Here is an 18,618-nt window from a genome sequence, read left to right as displayed (position 1 = left end):
TTTCGAAAGGGAAGGAAGAGGCACAGTCTAATTGTTTGGTTTGCTGTTGCACTATTAAGTCAACTTTAGAACATCTAGAAGAAAGGGTGGGAAGTTTTGTTTTCATTATGCAAGTGGAAGGTCGGTGCCTGTTTTTATCTTTTATGGGCCCTGTGGTTCTAAGATTTCGATAACAGGAATGAATACCGTGCCTCAGGGCTGGGAGTCAGGCTTTCTGATGAGTGCAGTATGGGTGGCGTGTTGATCAACGGATATTGATGTAAAAGATAGATCACCTCCTGTCATTTTGATGGAGTTGGAGATACTTTGAGGAAGTTTACAGTGAATCCTCGAATCTGATACTGACAATCTGAATAGTCTTCATATGCCACTTTTGGCAAATGTGAGTTCAATCTCTGCGGCAGTGAATGGGAATGTAAGTTTTCCCAGGCTGGTCAATGCTACGGATATATTGGTCCAAGGTCAAGTTTCCTCGTATGTGATTTTTTATTGTTTCCCTATTAGATTCACAAATTGCCCACTTTATCACCCCTCTTCTTACCTTATTCATTTCAAGAATCTAAGAAAATTCTAGCCTCTCCCTCCCAGCTCTTCAATATCTAAAAGAATCACTTCGAGTACAAACATATCGCCCTTTCGACTGCACGTCTCTGCGTGCAGTCTTTGATCACACTTCCACAATATTCGCAGCGCAGTATGGTTATAACTCACCAGAATACGAAAGCCGAGAATTTAGATGTCAGTCCTACTATGTGAGAGAGCCAAAAAAGGGGCTTTCCCAAGATGTGCAGAATGGACTAGGGTTTGGACTGGGACTTGGAGGGGGGCTGGCGGCAATTTTAGGATTTACATGATTGTTGAGATGGGTTCGGAAGAGGAACGCTAAGAAATCGGATGAAAAAGGGGGTGAGAATGATGAAGGTCAGATTGATGCTACTACGGGAAGCGAGACAGAAGGTGGTGGCAGTGAGATTACTGAAGCTGGCACTACTATTGGAAGCTCACGTGAGCCAGAGATGAGAGTCAACAGTATAGCGGAAGTGAGTCGGGTGGTTTGAATAGCTTTTCACCTAGAGACCAACAGGAAGTCTCTGCGATAATATTCCATCGAACAAATTTTCGACGAGTTAAGTCTAAAGACGGATTACCTGAGATTCCAGTTTAGATTGTCTAAGTGTGTCACCAACATTTAAAACTTTGCCGTATCCTAGTGATAGTTTTCAGCGGAAATAACCTTATTCGTCAATTTCATTTTAGATTTGATTAAGATCTCCCAATGATCAGGCTTTGAGTAACAACAGCCCTTTGCGTCATCTCTGGGGTGTTGATAATGACGCTAGGCACGTCATACATCTTAGTTACACTTACTCCTCCATCTTCTCCTACACCAGAATGTTCAAGGATCTTTTGTCTTAAATTTATCATCCGCTTTACCTGCGCATCAATTAAAGGGGGAGTTGTGATTAAAGAAACTTCGTTAGTACTAGATCAACAAATTGAACCCGAAAGATGTGAATGAGCGATAATGAGAAGGCAAGTGATTTGTACTTTCATAAAGACAAGGTGTACAACAATTTATATAGAAGTATACGCTTGGTGAACTTCTAGGACACCATTAAGGTCTTGGGGGATTTAATTAATCTGGGTTGCTCTCCGGCGTGGAATCGGTCTAAACTTCAACCATAGAAGATATGTCACGAAATATTTTAGTAGACTTAGCACTGCCTGGAGTTAACTCATCTAGAGGATGAACTAAAAGTTTAAATTTGGCTTGAAAAATTCAAGTCTGACATTTGATTCTCAATTCAATCATAAAATCGTATCCCTTTCGATTATTCGCCTATAAAAACCTCGAAGATTGACTCTAATCTCCACTTCCTATGGGTTTTTCGACCCAAAATAATATTTGAATGTTGTATTAACTATCTAATCTTTTAAATCTTTTAAATCTTTTAAATCTTTTAAATCTTTTAAATCTTTTCAGAATTCAAAAGTCGTTTTGCATTAAAAAATCCTTACGAAGTTCTATACTCTAATCTCAACTTCAATCTTCTTCACATTAAAATCTGTTTCAGTACACCTACAACGGACCTCAGAAATTGAGCATCAAAAAGAAATATGTATCTCACATCTTCCTCTCATACCGCGAGTCTGAACCCTACTTCATCGTCACCCATTCATTCTCTGGCCTCGCTTCCCACAGCCATTTGCCCACCACAAAATTCTACAAGTAAGGATGATAATACCTGCGGTACTACCGACATCGACGAGCCCTGGCGAGCTTCTGTACCAATCACCGCTCTCGTTGTTTTAGTTGTATCGGGAATCTTAAGTTTTGTATACGTTATCGTTTTTCGGTATAAAGTATATAAACTTCAAAAGAACGTTTCTCGTTTGAGGTTTGAGAAGCTGGATGATCGCATGGAACAACTGAGGAATCATGAGTGTGATATTAGAACGACGCTCTTCGAGGACTATTTTCAACAAGATGCATCAGAACTAGTGCAAATACGGGATCTTCAAAACACAACCATTGTTTCTGAAAGAGGAGCTACGAATCAATTTGCGGAGGGTTTCGAGGCGGCCAAAAGAGAAGCTTATGAGATATCACGACGGGGATTTTCTAAGAGATATGGAGTAGAGCCGTCTCAGATCAAGAGAAAGAGACATGGGGAGTTCGGTCCAGTTTCGAAGTATAGTTAAGGAAATCGTCCTCTAATGACAGATTCGATGTCTGTTGAAATATATAATAGTCTCTGATGATATCGAACAATGATCACGTCATAGTGGAAGAGGGCACATATATTCTTACATTGATATTGATCGGGCCACTTTTTAAATGCACGAGTATTAAATTACTTCGTAGGTCTGAGCACAGAATAGCAATATACACAATATCAAGCAATACATTGGACCTATTATACACTACTGAATGATATCGAAAGGTTCATTTATTATGAAGTGCTAATTAATTATGAAGTACTCATTGATTATAAAATGCGTATTAATTATAAAATACTTATCAATCATAAAGTACTCATTGATTATGAAGTGCTCATTGTAACCAGATGATTACTTGTCAACAAATTCAAAGTTGACCCGAAAGACTTTTCACACTTGATCTCACAACATCATGAAAGAGATGTGAAGACAACCTAACCGTAATGCTGTAAATATTGTATGGACAATGCATGACGCAATAGAGCAAGATTCTTCCTTGCCTGTCACTTGAACAACACTCACTTCGCGAATATATACTTACCGGACCCATCCTATGTGATCCTATCGCACTGAGAAATGTGGAGAAGTAAAAAATTTGAACGCCTCCATAACAAGAATAGGAAATCGTGGTGGGATAGCTTGAGAGAAGATTTTAGACAGAAGAAATACAGGATCTGAAAGGCAATGCAAGATATGTCCTATGAAATGGGTAAAGTCACTAGTCATTTTCCAGTTCAGCCGATATAATGAATTCTCAAAAAAAAAAAATTAGAACCCGATTGTTTCAAACAATTTGAGACATTCCTCTAATTTAAGCACTAATTTCCATCTGAGGATCCGACTAAAACATCTCAAAGCCCAAATTTCTGCTTAAATCTCAAAATTGCATCCGCAATCTCGTCAACATTAGTCTCCAAAGCAAAATGTCCCGCATCCAAATACTCCACCACTACATTCTTACTATCCTTCTTGAATCCCTCTGCCCCAGCTGGAACAAAAATCTCATCATTCTTTCCCCAAACCGCTAGAATAGGTACATTTGAGTCTCTGAAGAATTTCTGAAACTCCGGATACAACTCAATATTCGTACGATAATCGTAGAAAAGATCAAGTTGGATTTCCGTGTTTCCAGGACGGGACATCAGAGCATAGTCCAAGGTATAAGACTCTGGTGCAATTTTTTTAAGATTAGCTTCTGGGGTTCCGGTAACGTATTGCCATTTGGTGAAATCTAATGAAATGACTCCTTTCAAGGGTTCTCTGGATGAGGCGAGTTCTTCAGGTGTTTTGGTTGCCCACATCTGTTCAAGAGGAGCCCAGAAACCACCGAGTCCTTCGGTATATGCGTTGCCATTCTGGGAGATTATTGATTGTATGGCGTCTGGTTGACGGATCGCAAGACGTAATCCAATTGGACCGCCATAGTTGAAGAGGTAGATTGAGTATTTCTGAACTTTTAGTTCACGTAAGAAAGACTCGATGGAAGTGGTTAAAGCATCAAATGTGTACTTGTAATTGAGGCTTTCTGGAACTGAAGTAAACCCAAATCCAGGGACGTCTGGAGCTAAGATGTGATATTTCTTAGATAGAAGAGGAATTAGATTGCGGTATTGATGAGACGAGCTAGGGAAGCCGTGGAGGAGAAGGAGTGTTGGGGCATCAGAGAGCCCGGCTTCTCTGTAGAATATGTCGACGCCATCGGCATTGATAGTTTTGAGCTGTACGGCAGTCATGGTTGAGTATCGATGCGTGATTATATCAAGCAGATGAAGATCAATTAAGTGGCTCATGTCTCAACATATATACAGGTCCGTCTTCAGAATTGCGGGGTACATTCCGCAACCCATGTCTGAATTATATCAATATGGAGAGAATATACTGGCCAGAGTTTGTGAAGTCTGAAAGCGGCCGCGGAGTTCCATTCTTTTGTCTTTGTCATTTGCTTACAGGACGCTGACGACTTGGTTATAAACGCGTATCTGATTGGTTGATTTGCCGAACAAAGGAAGGAACAACAAATTTAGTGCATCCTTGATTACACTTCTCCGGCGAACTCAGGTCTTTCTCGAATACTTATTCGTATTCACAGGGCTTAATCAATGAGAAGGAGTAGAGCTTCGAATGTCGAAATATTGCACAAGATATCACAAACTCGGGAATTAAATAGAATTAGCTCAAACACCGCATAACATTATTCAGCCCGGATTGGGACATCCATGGTTCAGAATCGAGGTTGAACTAGCGTTGCCAATAAGACACCGAAAAGATTGTTTCCACAATTCAACAGTCAGGGCTCTGCGACTGGAATTATGATTCATGCAGAGAAAATTATACTCACTTTACACGGCAGCCCACCCTCCATGGGCAAAGTAAGACTATTTCTACTAATTCTCTCTTTACGGTCGATCAACGAAATGTTAAAATTGACAACCAATGTTGCAATTACCTGAGCAGCCACAGCTTCTGCCATTTTCTTTCCTAGACAAGTTCGTGGTCCCCCATTGAATACTGGATACTCAAAAGCAGATTTCGAAATTATGACGCCGTCGTCTAGCCATCTCTCAGGTCTAAAATCATCAGCATCCTCACCCCAGATCGACCTTGACCTGTTCATCGCCCATGGACACCAAACCAGCACCGCGTGTTTGGGAAGAAAGGTTCCATCCGGTAGTGTAGTCGCTTGCTCGCATTGCTTGATTTCGAATGGCACCGGTGGATAAAGTCTCAGTGCTTCATAGAAAACAGCCATAATATACGGGACAGTTGTGGGCTTATATCTTGTTGACTGTCTGCCGGGAATTTCTTTGGTAAGATAGGCTGCTTCTTGACGTACACTGTCCATGACTCTTGGGTGACGCATTAGAAGATAAAATGTCCACGTCAAAGCTTGTGCAGTAGTATCACGGCCTAGCCATCATCAGCTGAGAAATGGACACATGGCCATTCGATGTGATACGTACCAGCGGAAAGATAATTTAAGGCTGCATCTGCTACCATTTGATGGTCGTCAATCGATTCCAATAGAGAATTGATTAAACTGCCGGAAATAGAATCCAAGGAGTTTTGCTTGCTGTTCACCTGAGACTTCTCTTGTCGAGCCCTAACAGCATTCGACACAATCTCAGTACCAAAGGCTTTGACTTTTGCTGTTGATGATCTAAAACGACCACCAAATACCATCTCAGTGACAGGCCAAAGAGGATTCTGGAACCTTTCTCCGGTGGCTCCGGATGCGTATTCGAAGGCTAACGAGAATGGATCACCTGAACGCATGTCCATCTAACTCTGTCAGTGAAAAGTCTCATAGTCACATTCTGAAAATTCCAGTCCTTACATCGTATGCCATTCGACCCATAAGCTTCGTAGTCAATTCATGAAACACAGCCTCTAAATCGATAGTCTTGCCATTTTCTGCAATTCTTAGCTGTGCCAGAGTCTCCTCTACATATTTTGGAAGTGCAACATCGGTGAGAACTTTCAGATTTGAAGCATTAAGAAAATTCAAGCCAGCTTTTCGCTGCACTTTCCATAGATCCCCATCAGCATTGATAATTCCATTGCCAAATAAATCCCAAGATCTGCTCTTGAAGAAGTCCCCTTTTGCAAAAATGCCTTCATTCTTCAGAACGTACTCGAGATTCTTCGGATCATTTATCACAACACCGGGTGGTAATGAAGGAACTGAAATTTCGAATGTTTCCCATCCAAACTTGCGCTCGCACTCAACGAACCAGGAAAAGAGCTTGTGACGAGCTTGGAGAAATAGGATACCATTTCCAACTAATGGCAATGTATTTGGTGGTCGTCTGGACACTTGATTAGTCTGATAGGTGAGCGGGGAAAGGACTTTGACATAAACACTCTCGTGAGAGATGCCAGGTGCCAACACGAAGAACAAATGAATGTACACTAGTACAAGATTGCAATGTTATGTGGGATCATCTCTTTTGAAAAAAAAAAGCAACCTCGTGATTTCGTGCCAAATTCGCGTTCACTTACCTCAATCTCTTTCCATTCCTCCTAATCTCCGAACCTTTAAACAAAGAACTCCCCAAACAGACCGCAATGAAAATTGATATAATTATCGAGATGAACATTCTCCTGCAAGTCCGTACGACATCGAACAAAGAATCATGAACGTGAAAAATGTGGTGATGCAATATGCATAATAATGGAATGAAGGAACCCTAGTTTTAGGCTAGAACTAGCGTTGTAAGGATAAGAGATAATGCTTCATGTTTCATACCTGGGATACGACATCATTCATCATTCATTTGCTACAACTCGACATCCTCAATCCACGGCATTAATCTTCGACCTTGAGATATATATTGTCATTCAATTGGAGATACGAGGAATAACAGAGGAAAAATGGTGCTCATTTGTCCACGACTTCATTTATTTGAGATCAATGATCAACCCTGGTATATTAGCCCTTGCAGCTCAAGACAAGCTCTCCAAGCTCCACACTTCTCCCATCTTTCATTGATCCTTCGCCGTCATACCACCTCTTGTTACAACTAACAGCTCTTTGCAGGTTTCCCCAATACCTCCGTTTAAAGGTTCAATCTTGTCTAACCCTCTGCTGGACCTTCCGCGTCCCCATCATCCAACCCTCCTCCCCTGCCCAATTAGTCGCCACAACCCTCTCTCGAGTGCTCTCCAACGACGTCACATCCTATACTTATGTCGATTTCTGTGCCGGAGCCGGGGGTCCCACTCCTTATATCGAAGTGTACATGAATGCACATTTGAATCACTCCTCTACTTCTACCACCAATGCCTCGACCACATCAATCGCAAACCATGAAGTCTCATATGCCGAAGTCGCAGCTACGCCAAAAAATCAGATAGACGGACTCGCTCTGCGCTCACCACGTCCTGTTAATGGTGATGATGGATATGGGAAAGTACAATTTGTTTTAACGGATTTACATCCTCATATACCCGATTGGACAGAAGCATCGAAACGCAGCGAGAATCTCAATTTTATACCTGAACCTGTCGATGCAGCAAATGCGCCGAGAGATCTGTTGAAGAATGTCAACGGTGAGACAAATGGTGTACATGGCGAGACTAAAGTTTTTCGATTGTATAATTTGGCTTTTCATCATTTCGGCGATGAATTGGGAGGCGATATATTGAAGAACACGGTGGAGACTGCGGATGGTTTTGGGTATGTTTCCCCCTGCTTTCCTATCAATCCTCTTTTTCCCCATTGTTTTTGCCAAAATTTCTAACACATGGGTGCAGTATATTCGAGCTCCAAGAACGCACTATTTCCTCCTTGATAACCATGTTCGCAATGGGCATAATGATGCTCGGAATTACTCCCTTCTACTTCTGGCGCTCTCCTGGTCATCTATTCTTCACATATGTTATACCAATTATCCCTTTCGTGCTAGTGTTTGATGGAATCATAAGTTCTGTAAGGACCAGGAGTGCAAGTGAAGTAGAGGCATTGATGAAGAAGAGTGGCGGTGATACCAATGGGTGGAAGGTGTTGAGTGGGAGGGAGAGACATACATGGCCCACGGGATATATGACTTGGGTTATGGGGGTTAAGGAGTAGCGTGAGAGCGATGGATCCCGGGGTTGGAACACAAGGCCGACCGTAGTAAGTTAATTATGAAATGCCTAAGTTAGCCTACGGTTTCTTTGGAATCGTTTGTATCGCAGCAGTTGTGGTTATGAAGCCCCTGCTAGATTCACCGAACTTCTTTCACTCGAGGTGGAATTTGTTAGGAGAAAATATGGATTGTAATCCGAAATTGTAAGATGGTTAGACAAAAGTAATGAATCTATAATTTATCATACTTGCTCTATATACAATCTCATTCTGGAATAAATCCACCGCCCATATCATCGTCATATTCATCATCTGTATACGTATCGCTCAACTCGCTACTATCATCACTCTCCATATTCTCATCTTCTCTTAAGAAACCACCCCCTTCCCCACCATCATCATCCTCGTCATCTCTCACAAACCCACCATCCTCCATCTCGGGTTCCGCTTCCTCTTCCTCATTATGAGCCCCGTCCTCTTCATCAACCTCAGCATCGTCCTCCCCTTCCTCATCATCAAAATACCCATCTACCGTTTCCTTAATTCTCAACCCCAGTAACCACTTCCTCCAAAGCCTCAACACTATTTCCCTCTTTTCCTCCTCTATTTCTCTCTCCCTCTCGTCCCTAAATCCCCTCACAACTTCTTCTACTGCCTCTTTATACTCTTTTGCTACCACGATTCCCCTCAAAACCGCCGTGCCATGTCTCCCTCTAAATTCAAATCCCGTTAATGCGGCTGCAAAATCTATACCCAGCAACTTTGCCGCATATACTGATTCCGGTGCTGAGATATGAACGCCCCCTTTCGGAACCATAGATGGTACATATACATCTATATTTCCGAACGAGTTTTTGGGCACCCGACCATTTAATATCGGGGGTGGAATGTAGAGTTCTGTTTGTAGTTGCGTATACAGTGCTGTTCCCGCTCTTTCTTCTCTTTCTTCTTCGTCCGCAAAATCGTTTTTTCGTGGGTTTCGAGATGGTACGACTTTGACGGGTTCTTCGCCCATCTTGACCTCGTGGCCAAGTCGATACCATGCGTCTGCACTTTTGCATATATGGACATCTTTCCTACGATAAACATTTTCCAATTTCTTGATTCCACTTGCATTCGCATTCCCGGTGGCTACTTTTCCACTTTCTCTTTCCGCAACGATAACTTCATTTCTTCGTAAATGGCGTTCAAGTGCATAAACAGGATGGTCCTTAAAATCCTGTACGTTCTTTGGCATAGGTTCTCTTCCTTCTAATGCTGCCAATTCTCCATCTTCAATTTGTTCTACATCTGTTTTCCAGCCCCGGGAATAGTGGGAGAGGACTTTGTGCCACCATTTTTGTCCTCCGTGCATGGATTCGATGCGTTGTTTGCGGGTTTTGGAATTAGGAGCCTTGGCGTAACGACGAGTTACGTCTCGGGCGGAGGAATCAGAAGAAAAGGCTAGAACGTAAGAGAGCGCGTTATCTTTATCTGTGAGAGGTGGCTCAAAGGAGCGGGGCTTAGAGATTGTTTCTGTGACTAGGGGGTCGATCGGAATCCATTTCTGGTGAGCAAAATCGAGGACTTCGACCCAGAAGATTGGAAATGGAGATTCGCGGATGGGCTTTGCTTTTGGGGTGGGTGGCGGTAGAGGTGCAGGATTGATGGTGGGAATATTGTAGCCGGCGGCCCCTGGATGTCCGAGACGACTGCGTGGATTTGAGAGGAGGGTTGAGTTACTGGGTCCTGGTGAGGGTATGGGTGGAGGCGGAATACTTGGTCTTACTTTCGGCTTGGGTGGTTTGGGCATGGATGGGCCGCCGGTAGTGAAGGATAGGGGCTGTAAAGAACACACTAAGCGGGCTTCAACATCTACGCTTCGTAACAATGCACAGAATAGTTGTGCTCCTGAGTCTCTAGAGCCTTTTAATTCCGTTGCCGCGGTCCTAAAATCTGCCCTCTCATATGAAGCATCTGCATCTTCAGGCAATTTGTACTGTAAACACGTCAGATTTTTCAATAAGAAGCAAGAAAAAATCTCACATTTTTGATATCGTCCTCATTATCCGCCCACAATGCCCGCCTCAATCCCCTCTTTGTAATCTGAAACTTTGTCCTCCACAAAACAGCCACCATATCCAAACCTTTTTTCAACGATTCAGCTTGACTGAATTGCGATAGATCTTTTCTTGGCCTCAAGAATGACAACATTTTCCTATTCAAAAGCGGTCTAAGACAGTCCTGAACTTCAGAATCGTTACACCATTCATTTCTTCTATGAACATGTGACAACAAACATAAAAGATGCAATTTATGAATCTCCAATCGGAGATTTCTGTCTCCTTGAGTGAGAGTCTTACGTCGGGGAGTAGCAGTTTGACGCTGAGGTGCTGGTCTGGTAAGGGTTAATTCTAGATCTCCTGATGGTTCATCCTCTTTGGTGTTAAAATTAACATTTTCCCAGTCAATTTCAACATCTGCATCGCTCTCGTCTGTTTCTTCATCTGAATCTCTATATGCAGTCTGCTGAGGCCCGTTCTCATCCTCCTCTGGGTTCTCACCATTGAGACTCGTTGGTGCCGTTATGACATCCTCAAACTCGACGTCTTCATCATCTTCAGCTTCGTCACGTGACTCCGCCACAGAAGGTTTCGAAGGCCCTGCTTTTGATGCCGTAACTACAGCATCTCGTAAACCAACTCTCCGTTTTTTCAAAGGTCTTTCGGATACTTCTAACTGCGACTGTATGGCCTCTTCTAGCATATCACGATATACATCTGGTACTGCATTTTGACCCGCAGCTTTGCCTTTCCCCTTTGCTCTCCCCCTGGTCTTTGGAGGCATTTTTGTTCTTCAAGCCTTGTGATTGGAATTTCAGTGAATATTAATATCGATTGCGTATATGCGTCGTGCTTGGTGATCTCATTGCCCGAGAAGTATGTTCCTAGAAGGTCTTGCTACCTAATTCGGTCGCGATGCCTTATCAGGGTTTTGTGGATTAACGATCGATCATGGAAGCCACGTTAAAGCAGGAGAATTTCAGGTTCCAAAATATATATAATCAATCGTCGATCAAAACTTGTACATGAACCTATTCTCGAACAAGAGCCTTTACAATATGGGAGCACGCCGACGCAAGTAAATCTGGAAACTTGAATATTGATTAATAAGCACAAGGTCGTGACTGAGTGTGTATATTAAATTTGGGGCGGGAATTTATCAAACTGCATGTTCCACACCGACAAACATCACATCCGAATGCATCATCTCCAGCTGCCTTTGAAAGCACGCCGAGGATGTATTAAGAAGTACATGATGATTCACTGGGAGCTAAATGGTTGTTCCATCAATTTCAGCTGTGCCTTCCACCAATTTTTCGGTACTTAGTATTTCAAACGTTAGTACCATGGTTGGGCAACATCTAGAAAGGATTATCGAAAATATCAGTATCTACTCAATCTTGTTTTTAAAGAGAGCCCGGCTAATAATTAGATAAAAACTCATATGATTTGAATTTGAACATTTATTGAATTCTATATAGAAACGAATTATACTTTCTTATATCTAAATAGAAATTTGAATAAAGTTTTATTTTAATATTGATTTGTATTTATTGTTTTAATAAAAATAATATAATATATAATGTAATATATCATCAAGTAGATTATATCATCAAGTGAATCATTTTCACCTCAATTTTTTATGCATCAATTCAACACACATTTTATCAATCAATTATTATAGAATCAACTACTAAAGAAACTCAAATACTCCTAACTATTAAAGTTATTCAAAAAAACAAAAAACTTAGTATACAATAATCTACTAAAATATATAATATACTATTTACAATATTATATTATAAAATAAATAGTTTAATTTTATATACTGAAATTCAAACAAATTAATATAAAGTTATAAAATTAGAAAAGGATATTATTATTCAATATATTTTTGATATAAATTCAAAAGGTTTTTCATTTAAATTTAAAAAAATAAAAGATATAACAAATTATATTCTTGAATTTCGAAATAGAAAAGTAATTGAAAAGCTTTGAGTAACGTGGTTTAACACCGAGTGTACCATATCACTGAATACACCACTTTTACCTCAATTTATACTCTTCAATTTCAACATATAATTTATCAATTATTTATTATATAATCAATAAAAAAAGAAGCTCAAATACTTTTAATTATTAAAACTATTCAAAAAAATAAAAATCTTAATATTTATAAAGCTATTAAGTTATATAATATAATATATATAATATTTTTCTATAAAATAAAAGATTTACTTTTCTATATAGAAATTCGAGTAAATAATTATAAAATTATAGAATTAAAAGAAAAGATAATTATTTAATATATATTTGATATAGATTTAAAAGAATTTCTATTTAAATTAAAAAATATGAAAAATATAGTAAATAATATTCTCAAATTAAAAAATACAAAATATATTAAAAAGTTTTAGATATATTGATTTATAAAATATCAAATTGAATTAAAAATATATTTTAATTATATTTATAACTTTCAAAAAGCTTTTTATAAAAATCTTAAACTTTTTAAAAAATGATTTCAATTAATTATGAATATACAAGCAAAATATAGTATTTTGAATAGAGATTTCTATAATTTCGATAAAACAAGCTTCATAATAAGTATTATATATATAATAATAATAATAACTAATACTAAACAAAATAATAAAAGTAAAATAATATAATCAAATAATCAAGAATAAGCTATAGCAATAATATATAGAAATAAAAAAGATAAAATTATTCTTTAATTTCTAATAATTCAAAAACAAGTTTATTTCTTTAATTAATATATTAAAACAAATTTTCTTATAGAATAAATTATTAAATCTATATCTAATAAATAAATAAATAATAAAATAAATTTAAAATAATTAAAATATTTTGATAAATATATTAAGAATTAAAGAAAAAGTAAATATTAAATATTAATATTAAATAAATATAAAAGCTATAAATCAATAGTTTTTTAAGTATATTATAAAGAAAATAATATTATATATGTAATACTTTGCCTTAGAAGAACTGCGAGAGCAGGGTACAATTTATCCTTAGAATCTACAATTACAGAATTGAGAGCAAAGTGCTTATAAAGTGTTTTTATATATTAATTATGTATATATAATTAGATATATATACAAATATATATATAAGCGATTACAATTGTAATTGAATATAATCTATAATATTACCCCCCTTTTTGAAAAAGTTTATTCTCAAACTTCAAAATTATTTATTTTATATATATATTAGCGATTCTAATAAAATATTATTGTTTATATTATAGAATGGTATAATAAATAAATATATATATGAATTTTCTTTTTTTGTAATAAAAAGATATATAAAAAATAAAGAAAACTGTTTTATAATCTAATAATAATTAAATCTTTTGAAATATATAGATTTTTTTAATTCTCTTTTTTTTTTAAAAATTCTTTTTAATTATTTATTTTTTTATTAATTCTCAATTAGTATATCTATTATATTTTCAAAAAGATGTAGTAGTAAGGGTAAATTATTATTAGTATAAATAAAGTAATGAAAGGTGGTATATATAATAGTAAATTATTTACTATTCTTTTTATTTGTTTTAATTAATATAGTTTTCTTATAGCTTATAGCAAAGAGAATCGCTACTTTCTTTATTACATAAAGCAAATATTCTATTGAAAAGGAATTGGAGAATAATGAATATAATAGTAATATTAAGAAGGAGGATAATTAAAAGAATAATAATTCCAATTAAAAAGAATTGTATAAATAGGCTTTTCTTTATCTATTTCTAGTATATAATTAACTTATTTAATAAATATAATTATAATTATTAAGAATAATATATTTAAAGATAGAATTGATTTTTAATATATATAATAAATATATTTGCTTTATTATTTTTTAAAATAAAATTTAAAAAAGAAATATAATTCTTTAATTAATTATATAAATAACTATAAACAAAAATTTATTAATAAATTAGCCTTAGCAATATATTATTTTTATAATATTGAAAATAAGAAAAAAGAGATAATCGAAAAAAAGATTATAGAAATTTTATATTAAAATCAATCTAATTATATATTTGAGTATAAGCCTTATCATTAGATCATTAATATATTTAAATCACTTAGTAAGAAGTTATTAAAGAAAATAATACTTCTATAGGAATAATATATTCAAAGAATAATTGAATTTATATTAATTATATTTATAATTATATATCCAGAAAGAGTAATGATATATACTATTATATTCCTAGCTAAATTTCTAATCAAATTTGTTATTTGCTTTATTTAACTGCAAAGTATAAATACAAATGCTTATCTATAGAAAAAACTTGTGATTTGTTTTTTCAGTATTAATCAACTATTATTAAATATAGTAATATAATAGAAATAAATTATAATTTTATTAGATTTTAATAAAATTAATTTTGTTATAATAACTTGATTTATAAAAGAATCTAAAATATTATATTTCAAAAGAAATACTTCTAATTATTTTTGCTTGGGAAAACACAGATTATTAAATAAACAAAGTAATAAAATAAAAAAAAGAATTAAAATAATAATATTAGCTAATTTTGATTCAGATAGAAGCTAATCTGTTAACTATACAAGCGTAGATGGAGGAAGCTGAGTACAAGCTTATTTCTATTATTATTTGAATTGTGATTAGCTATTATTTCATTTTTTATCTTATTATTATTCTTTCTCTTTTTATTATTATTCTTAACTAAGGATTCAGCTAATATTTTAATTTAAATTATTCAGTTTTTATTATTATACCTCATCCAACTATAATTATTACTATCTATAAAAATTATTTTTTTAGTTTTTTTTAAATTTATTAATCTAAGAAAAAACTTTTTTATTTAATCTTTAATTTGAAAATATAGTTTTTATCTAATTTTTATTTAATTATTTTCAATTATTTATAAAATTATAATTTTTTTATTAATTTAATAAATAAAAGAAGTTTTTTTTATTTTTTTATTTATATATTAATTATTATTTATAAAATTATAATTATCCTTTTTATTCTTATAAAAACAAATTTATTTAAGTAAGTGTATAAAGGGATCTAGTAGAAAGGGATTTTGTAAATAGAAATTATAAAGGAAATATAAAGTAGTTTTAAAATTAGAAATAGAATATTAAATAAAATTATTATTAATGTTTAGTTATAATATTCTGTATTTAAGTTATTAATATATTTTCTTAATAATTAGAATACATTTTACTTTTTATTCAATATTATTAATAATATTAATTGAAGATAGTAATTTAAGTATTTATTTAGAAAATAAATTATTTATTGTTTTATAAAATTTATTAGATAGAAATATAGAATAAACTTTTATAATAAATAATAGATCTAATTAAAAGGAATCTCTAGCCCAATTAATAATCTTAAATCAATTTTGAATAAAATAATTCAATTTTTTAAAAGATTATTATATCAGAAAATCTTTTATATTGAGCCATATATAATCTCCTATATTGAAATCAATTAATTAGTAATATAAATTGATTAATCGAAATATTTTCTTTTACACTTATAAGATATTTTCTTTTATTTAATCAAATACTAATTTATTATATTTAATATATTCTTTAATATTTGTTATATTCAAATTATTAATAAATATAGTATTATCGGATTTCTAATTCTAGAAATTATAGAATAAATAATTATATAAAATTTGATATAAGATTTGATCACCTAATAATTCATAAGAAAATGTAAATTAGGCGTAATTTATTATTAATAGGTATTCGAATTAATTATTTTAATAATAATTTATAAAGGGTTATAAACATTATTAGAGATATTAATTATAAATTTTAATTTGATTATTAATTTATAAATAATAAATAATAAACAATTTAATTTATATTTCTAAGATATTATTAAATTCTTATTAGAATTTTGATATAAATTGAGAACCACAATCAAAAATTATAGATTCGAATAGATTATAGTATTTGTATATATAATATAAATATAATTAAGCTTGATTTTTTAAATTAAATGATTTATAATAGAATATTAAGATTATTTATTGAATTAATTAATTAATAATAACAAATATATTATTATAATCATTCTTATCTTTATTGAAATTATAGTAATTTATAATAATATATTATTATATTTATATAAAAATAAAAAACAAATAAAAAAGATTGAAAATACAATTTTTTAAAACAAAATTGTATTTACATTTATAGTAGTTTTATATATATTGATTAATAATTTTAATCATATTCTTCTAATAATATTATTTTATTAAAAGAAAATAAATCTTTTTTATATTAAAGTATATAATAAAGACTAAATTATAAATTTCGCAAATTAAATAGATTCATAGATTATTAATATCTAATACATATAAATAATTGTTATAAAATAATAATTCTTTTTGAGAATAAAATATTTATATAATTTAATTGTTTAATTATATAAAGTTTCTAAATTCAAATAAGATTTATTTTCTTTAATAATATAATTGATTATATTAAAAAATAATAATATTATATTAATATTAAGATTGATAATTATATTTGATTTTTATTAAAAGAATTTATATAAAATTCTAATATCAATTTAATTATTTTTTATAAATTATTATAAGTAATTCTTTTTTTTAATATTATTCTACTAATTCAATTCATTAATACAATATATAAGTATATCTATGAAAAGATTGTTTTTTCCGGAATAATATATAATAATAAAATTATAATTGACTAATAACTTTATTTAATATATTTATTAAATATTCAACTATTTTATTAATATAAAGTACTCAAATGTTTTATAATCAATATATACTTTAATTTAATATAATAATCTAATAAATTTAGTTTTCTAATAATTTAAGAATTTAATGATTACAAGTATTTCTTTATTATAAATTTTATAATTCAGTTTAATAATAATTATTATTTTTGAAAAATAGGTAATCAATAATCATTTATTATTATATTTCTAAAAGAATATATTAGTAATTATATTATTAGATATATTGGTTTTTAATATATAGGGTAATATATAGTTATAATATTATAAAAAAGAAATAAAAATAAATCTATTTTGAATATATCAAATATAATTTAATAGATTTTATTAAAATAGAATTTAATATTTATTTTTATAAATTTATAAAGAGATTTTGTTATTATACTATAATTCTTAATAATTGATAATAGAAATTACAAAAATTTAAGAATAATTGAATACTTTTTATAATAATAGGATAAATCCAAATAATATTATTTCAATCTTTTCTAAATGATTTGTATATTTTCTATAAAAAATAATAAAATCTAAATATTTGATATATTGAATATTGAATTTGTATTTCTTGAAATCTATTTGAAAATTAATGAATTTAAGTTATTTGAGGATGTATTTAATATATTCCTTATATTTATTTTCATTTTCAAAATATATAAGAATATTATTTAGGTAAATAATATAAAAATTGTGTAAATAATCAAATAGAATATTATTTATAATTATTAATAAATTATAGAATTATTTATTAATCCAAAAAATAAAATTTTATATTTATAAAATTATATTGAGTATGGAAGATAATATATTCTTTGAAAATAGAATTTATATAAATATAATAAAATTTTTATTAAATATTTAATTTGATATATATCTTTATATTAATAAATTATATAAATATTTTATTAATAAAAAATAAAAAATATCTATCTTTATATATTAAAAAATTAAATAATTAAAAGTTTATATAAAACTATAAGCTTTTATTCAGCTTTTTTATAAAAGGATTAGTACTATAAATAAGATTTAATTAGATTTTATAAATTCTTTAACCAGATTTTTAATAATATATTCTTTAATAACTTTCAGTTATTCAAATGATATTTTATATAAAGGATTATATTTAAAAGCTTTTTTATCTTTTTTTTCTAATATAATCTTATAATTATAATTTTTAATTCAGAGTTTTTCAAAACAGTAATTATAATAAAAAAACAATATTTAATTTTTTAATTAAAATATTAAAGTAATATAATATAATTGATTTTTTTATATATTATTATAAAAATCTTATAATTCTTATTCTTTTTATAAATGAATTAGAATTATATCGATTTGAGTATATAGATATTGAATATATCAAAGATATAGAAAAATAAAGATTTATATATAATTCGGATAAAGATTTTAAGGAAAATGAATTTCTTCCTTAGATTTATTAGAATTTGAGTTTCAATAGAAACTAAAGATATTTTCTTAATATTCTAAAAAAAGGTA

The 18,618-nt window shown here is 31.8% G+C and overlaps 6 protein-coding genes across 6 annotated transcripts; 3 read left to right on the top strand and 3 right to left on the bottom strand.

Annotated features, from left to right (window-relative positions):
• Positions 1–107: 107 nt before the first annotated feature.
• Positions 108–854, top strand: EAE97_006723 (uncharacterized protein; the record flags this gene model as incomplete). The annotated part of the gene is made up of 4 exons (XM_038877236.1): positions 108–120; positions 177–237; positions 358–474; positions 575–854. 4 exons carry the CDS (start codon positions 108–110, stop codon positions 852–854), a joined length of 471 nt encoding a protein of 156 aa, XP_038732168.1.
• Positions 855–2,118: 1,264 nt separating this feature from the next.
• Positions 2,119–2,703, top strand: EAE97_006722 (uncharacterized protein; the record flags this gene model as incomplete). The annotated part of the gene is made up of 1 exon (XM_038877235.1): positions 2,119–2,703. One exon carries the CDS (start codon positions 2,119–2,121, stop codon positions 2,701–2,703), a length of 585 nt encoding a protein of 194 aa, XP_038732167.1.
• Positions 2,704–3,572: 869 nt separating this feature from the next.
• Positions 3,573–4,454, bottom strand: EAE97_006721 (uncharacterized protein; the record flags this gene model as incomplete). The annotated part of the gene is made up of 1 exon (XM_038877234.1): positions 3,573–4,454. The coding sequence occupies one exon, from the start codon at positions 4,452–4,454 to the stop codon at positions 3,573–3,575; it is 882 nt and encodes a 293-aa protein (XP_038732166.1).
• Positions 4,455–4,855: 401 nt separating this feature from the next.
• EAE97_006720 (uncharacterized protein) lies at positions 4,856–6,818 on the bottom strand (the record flags this gene model as incomplete). Its single annotated transcript, XM_038877233.1, has 4 exons — positions 4,856–5,628; positions 5,682–6,000; positions 6,056–6,527; positions 6,721–6,818. 4 exons carry the CDS (start codon positions 6,816–6,818, stop codon positions 5,036–5,038), a joined length of 1,482 nt encoding a protein of 493 aa, XP_038732165.1. The 3' UTR covers positions 4,856–5,035.
• A 185-nt stretch (positions 6,819–7,003) lies between these two features.
• EAE97_006719 (uncharacterized protein) lies at positions 7,004–8,544 on the top strand. Its single transcript, XM_038877232.1, has 3 exons — positions 7,004–7,145; positions 7,259–7,897; positions 7,975–8,544. Exons 1-3 carry the CDS (start codon positions 7,093–7,095, stop codon positions 8,291–8,293), a joined length of 1,011 nt encoding a protein of 336 aa, XP_038732164.1. The 5' UTR covers positions 7,004–7,092; the 3' UTR covers positions 8,294–8,544.
• Positions 8,545–8,555: 11 nt separating this feature from the next.
• EAE97_006718 (uncharacterized protein) lies at positions 8,556–11,116 on the bottom strand (the record flags this gene model as incomplete). Its single annotated transcript, XM_038877231.1, has 2 exons — positions 8,556–10,268; positions 10,316–11,116. The coding sequence occupies 2 exons, from the start codon at positions 11,114–11,116 to the stop codon at positions 8,556–8,558; spliced, it is 2,514 nt and encodes an 837-aa protein (XP_038732163.1).
• Between the last annotated feature and the right edge of the window lie 7,502 nt (positions 11,117–18,618).

Source organism: Botrytis byssoidea (genome assembly GCF_014898295.1).
Source record: "Botrytis byssoidea strain MUCL 94 chromosome Unknown BBYS_012, whole genome shotgun sequence".
NCBI lineage: Eukaryota > Fungi > Ascomycota > Leotiomycetes > Helotiales > Sclerotiniaceae > Botrytis > Botrytis byssoidea.
Note: the sequence above shows the minus strand (reverse complement) of the source record. Positions and strands in the feature narration are given on the sequence as shown.

Excerpts from the sequence above, each read along its gene's own strand:
- EAE97_006719 (XM_038877232.1), top strand. The coding sequence starts at position 7,093 with ATGGTGCTCATTTGTCCACGACTTCATTTATTTGAGATCAATGATCAA. Across the intron at positions 7,146-7,258 it reads GAGATCAATGATCAACCCTG|GTTTCCCCAATACCTCCGTT; the intron begins GTATATTAGCCC and ends AGCTCTTTGCAG. Across the intron at positions 7,898-7,974 it reads GAGACTGCGGATGGTTTTGG|TATATTCGAGCTCCAAGAAC; the intron begins GTATGTTTCCCC and ends ACATGGGTGCAG.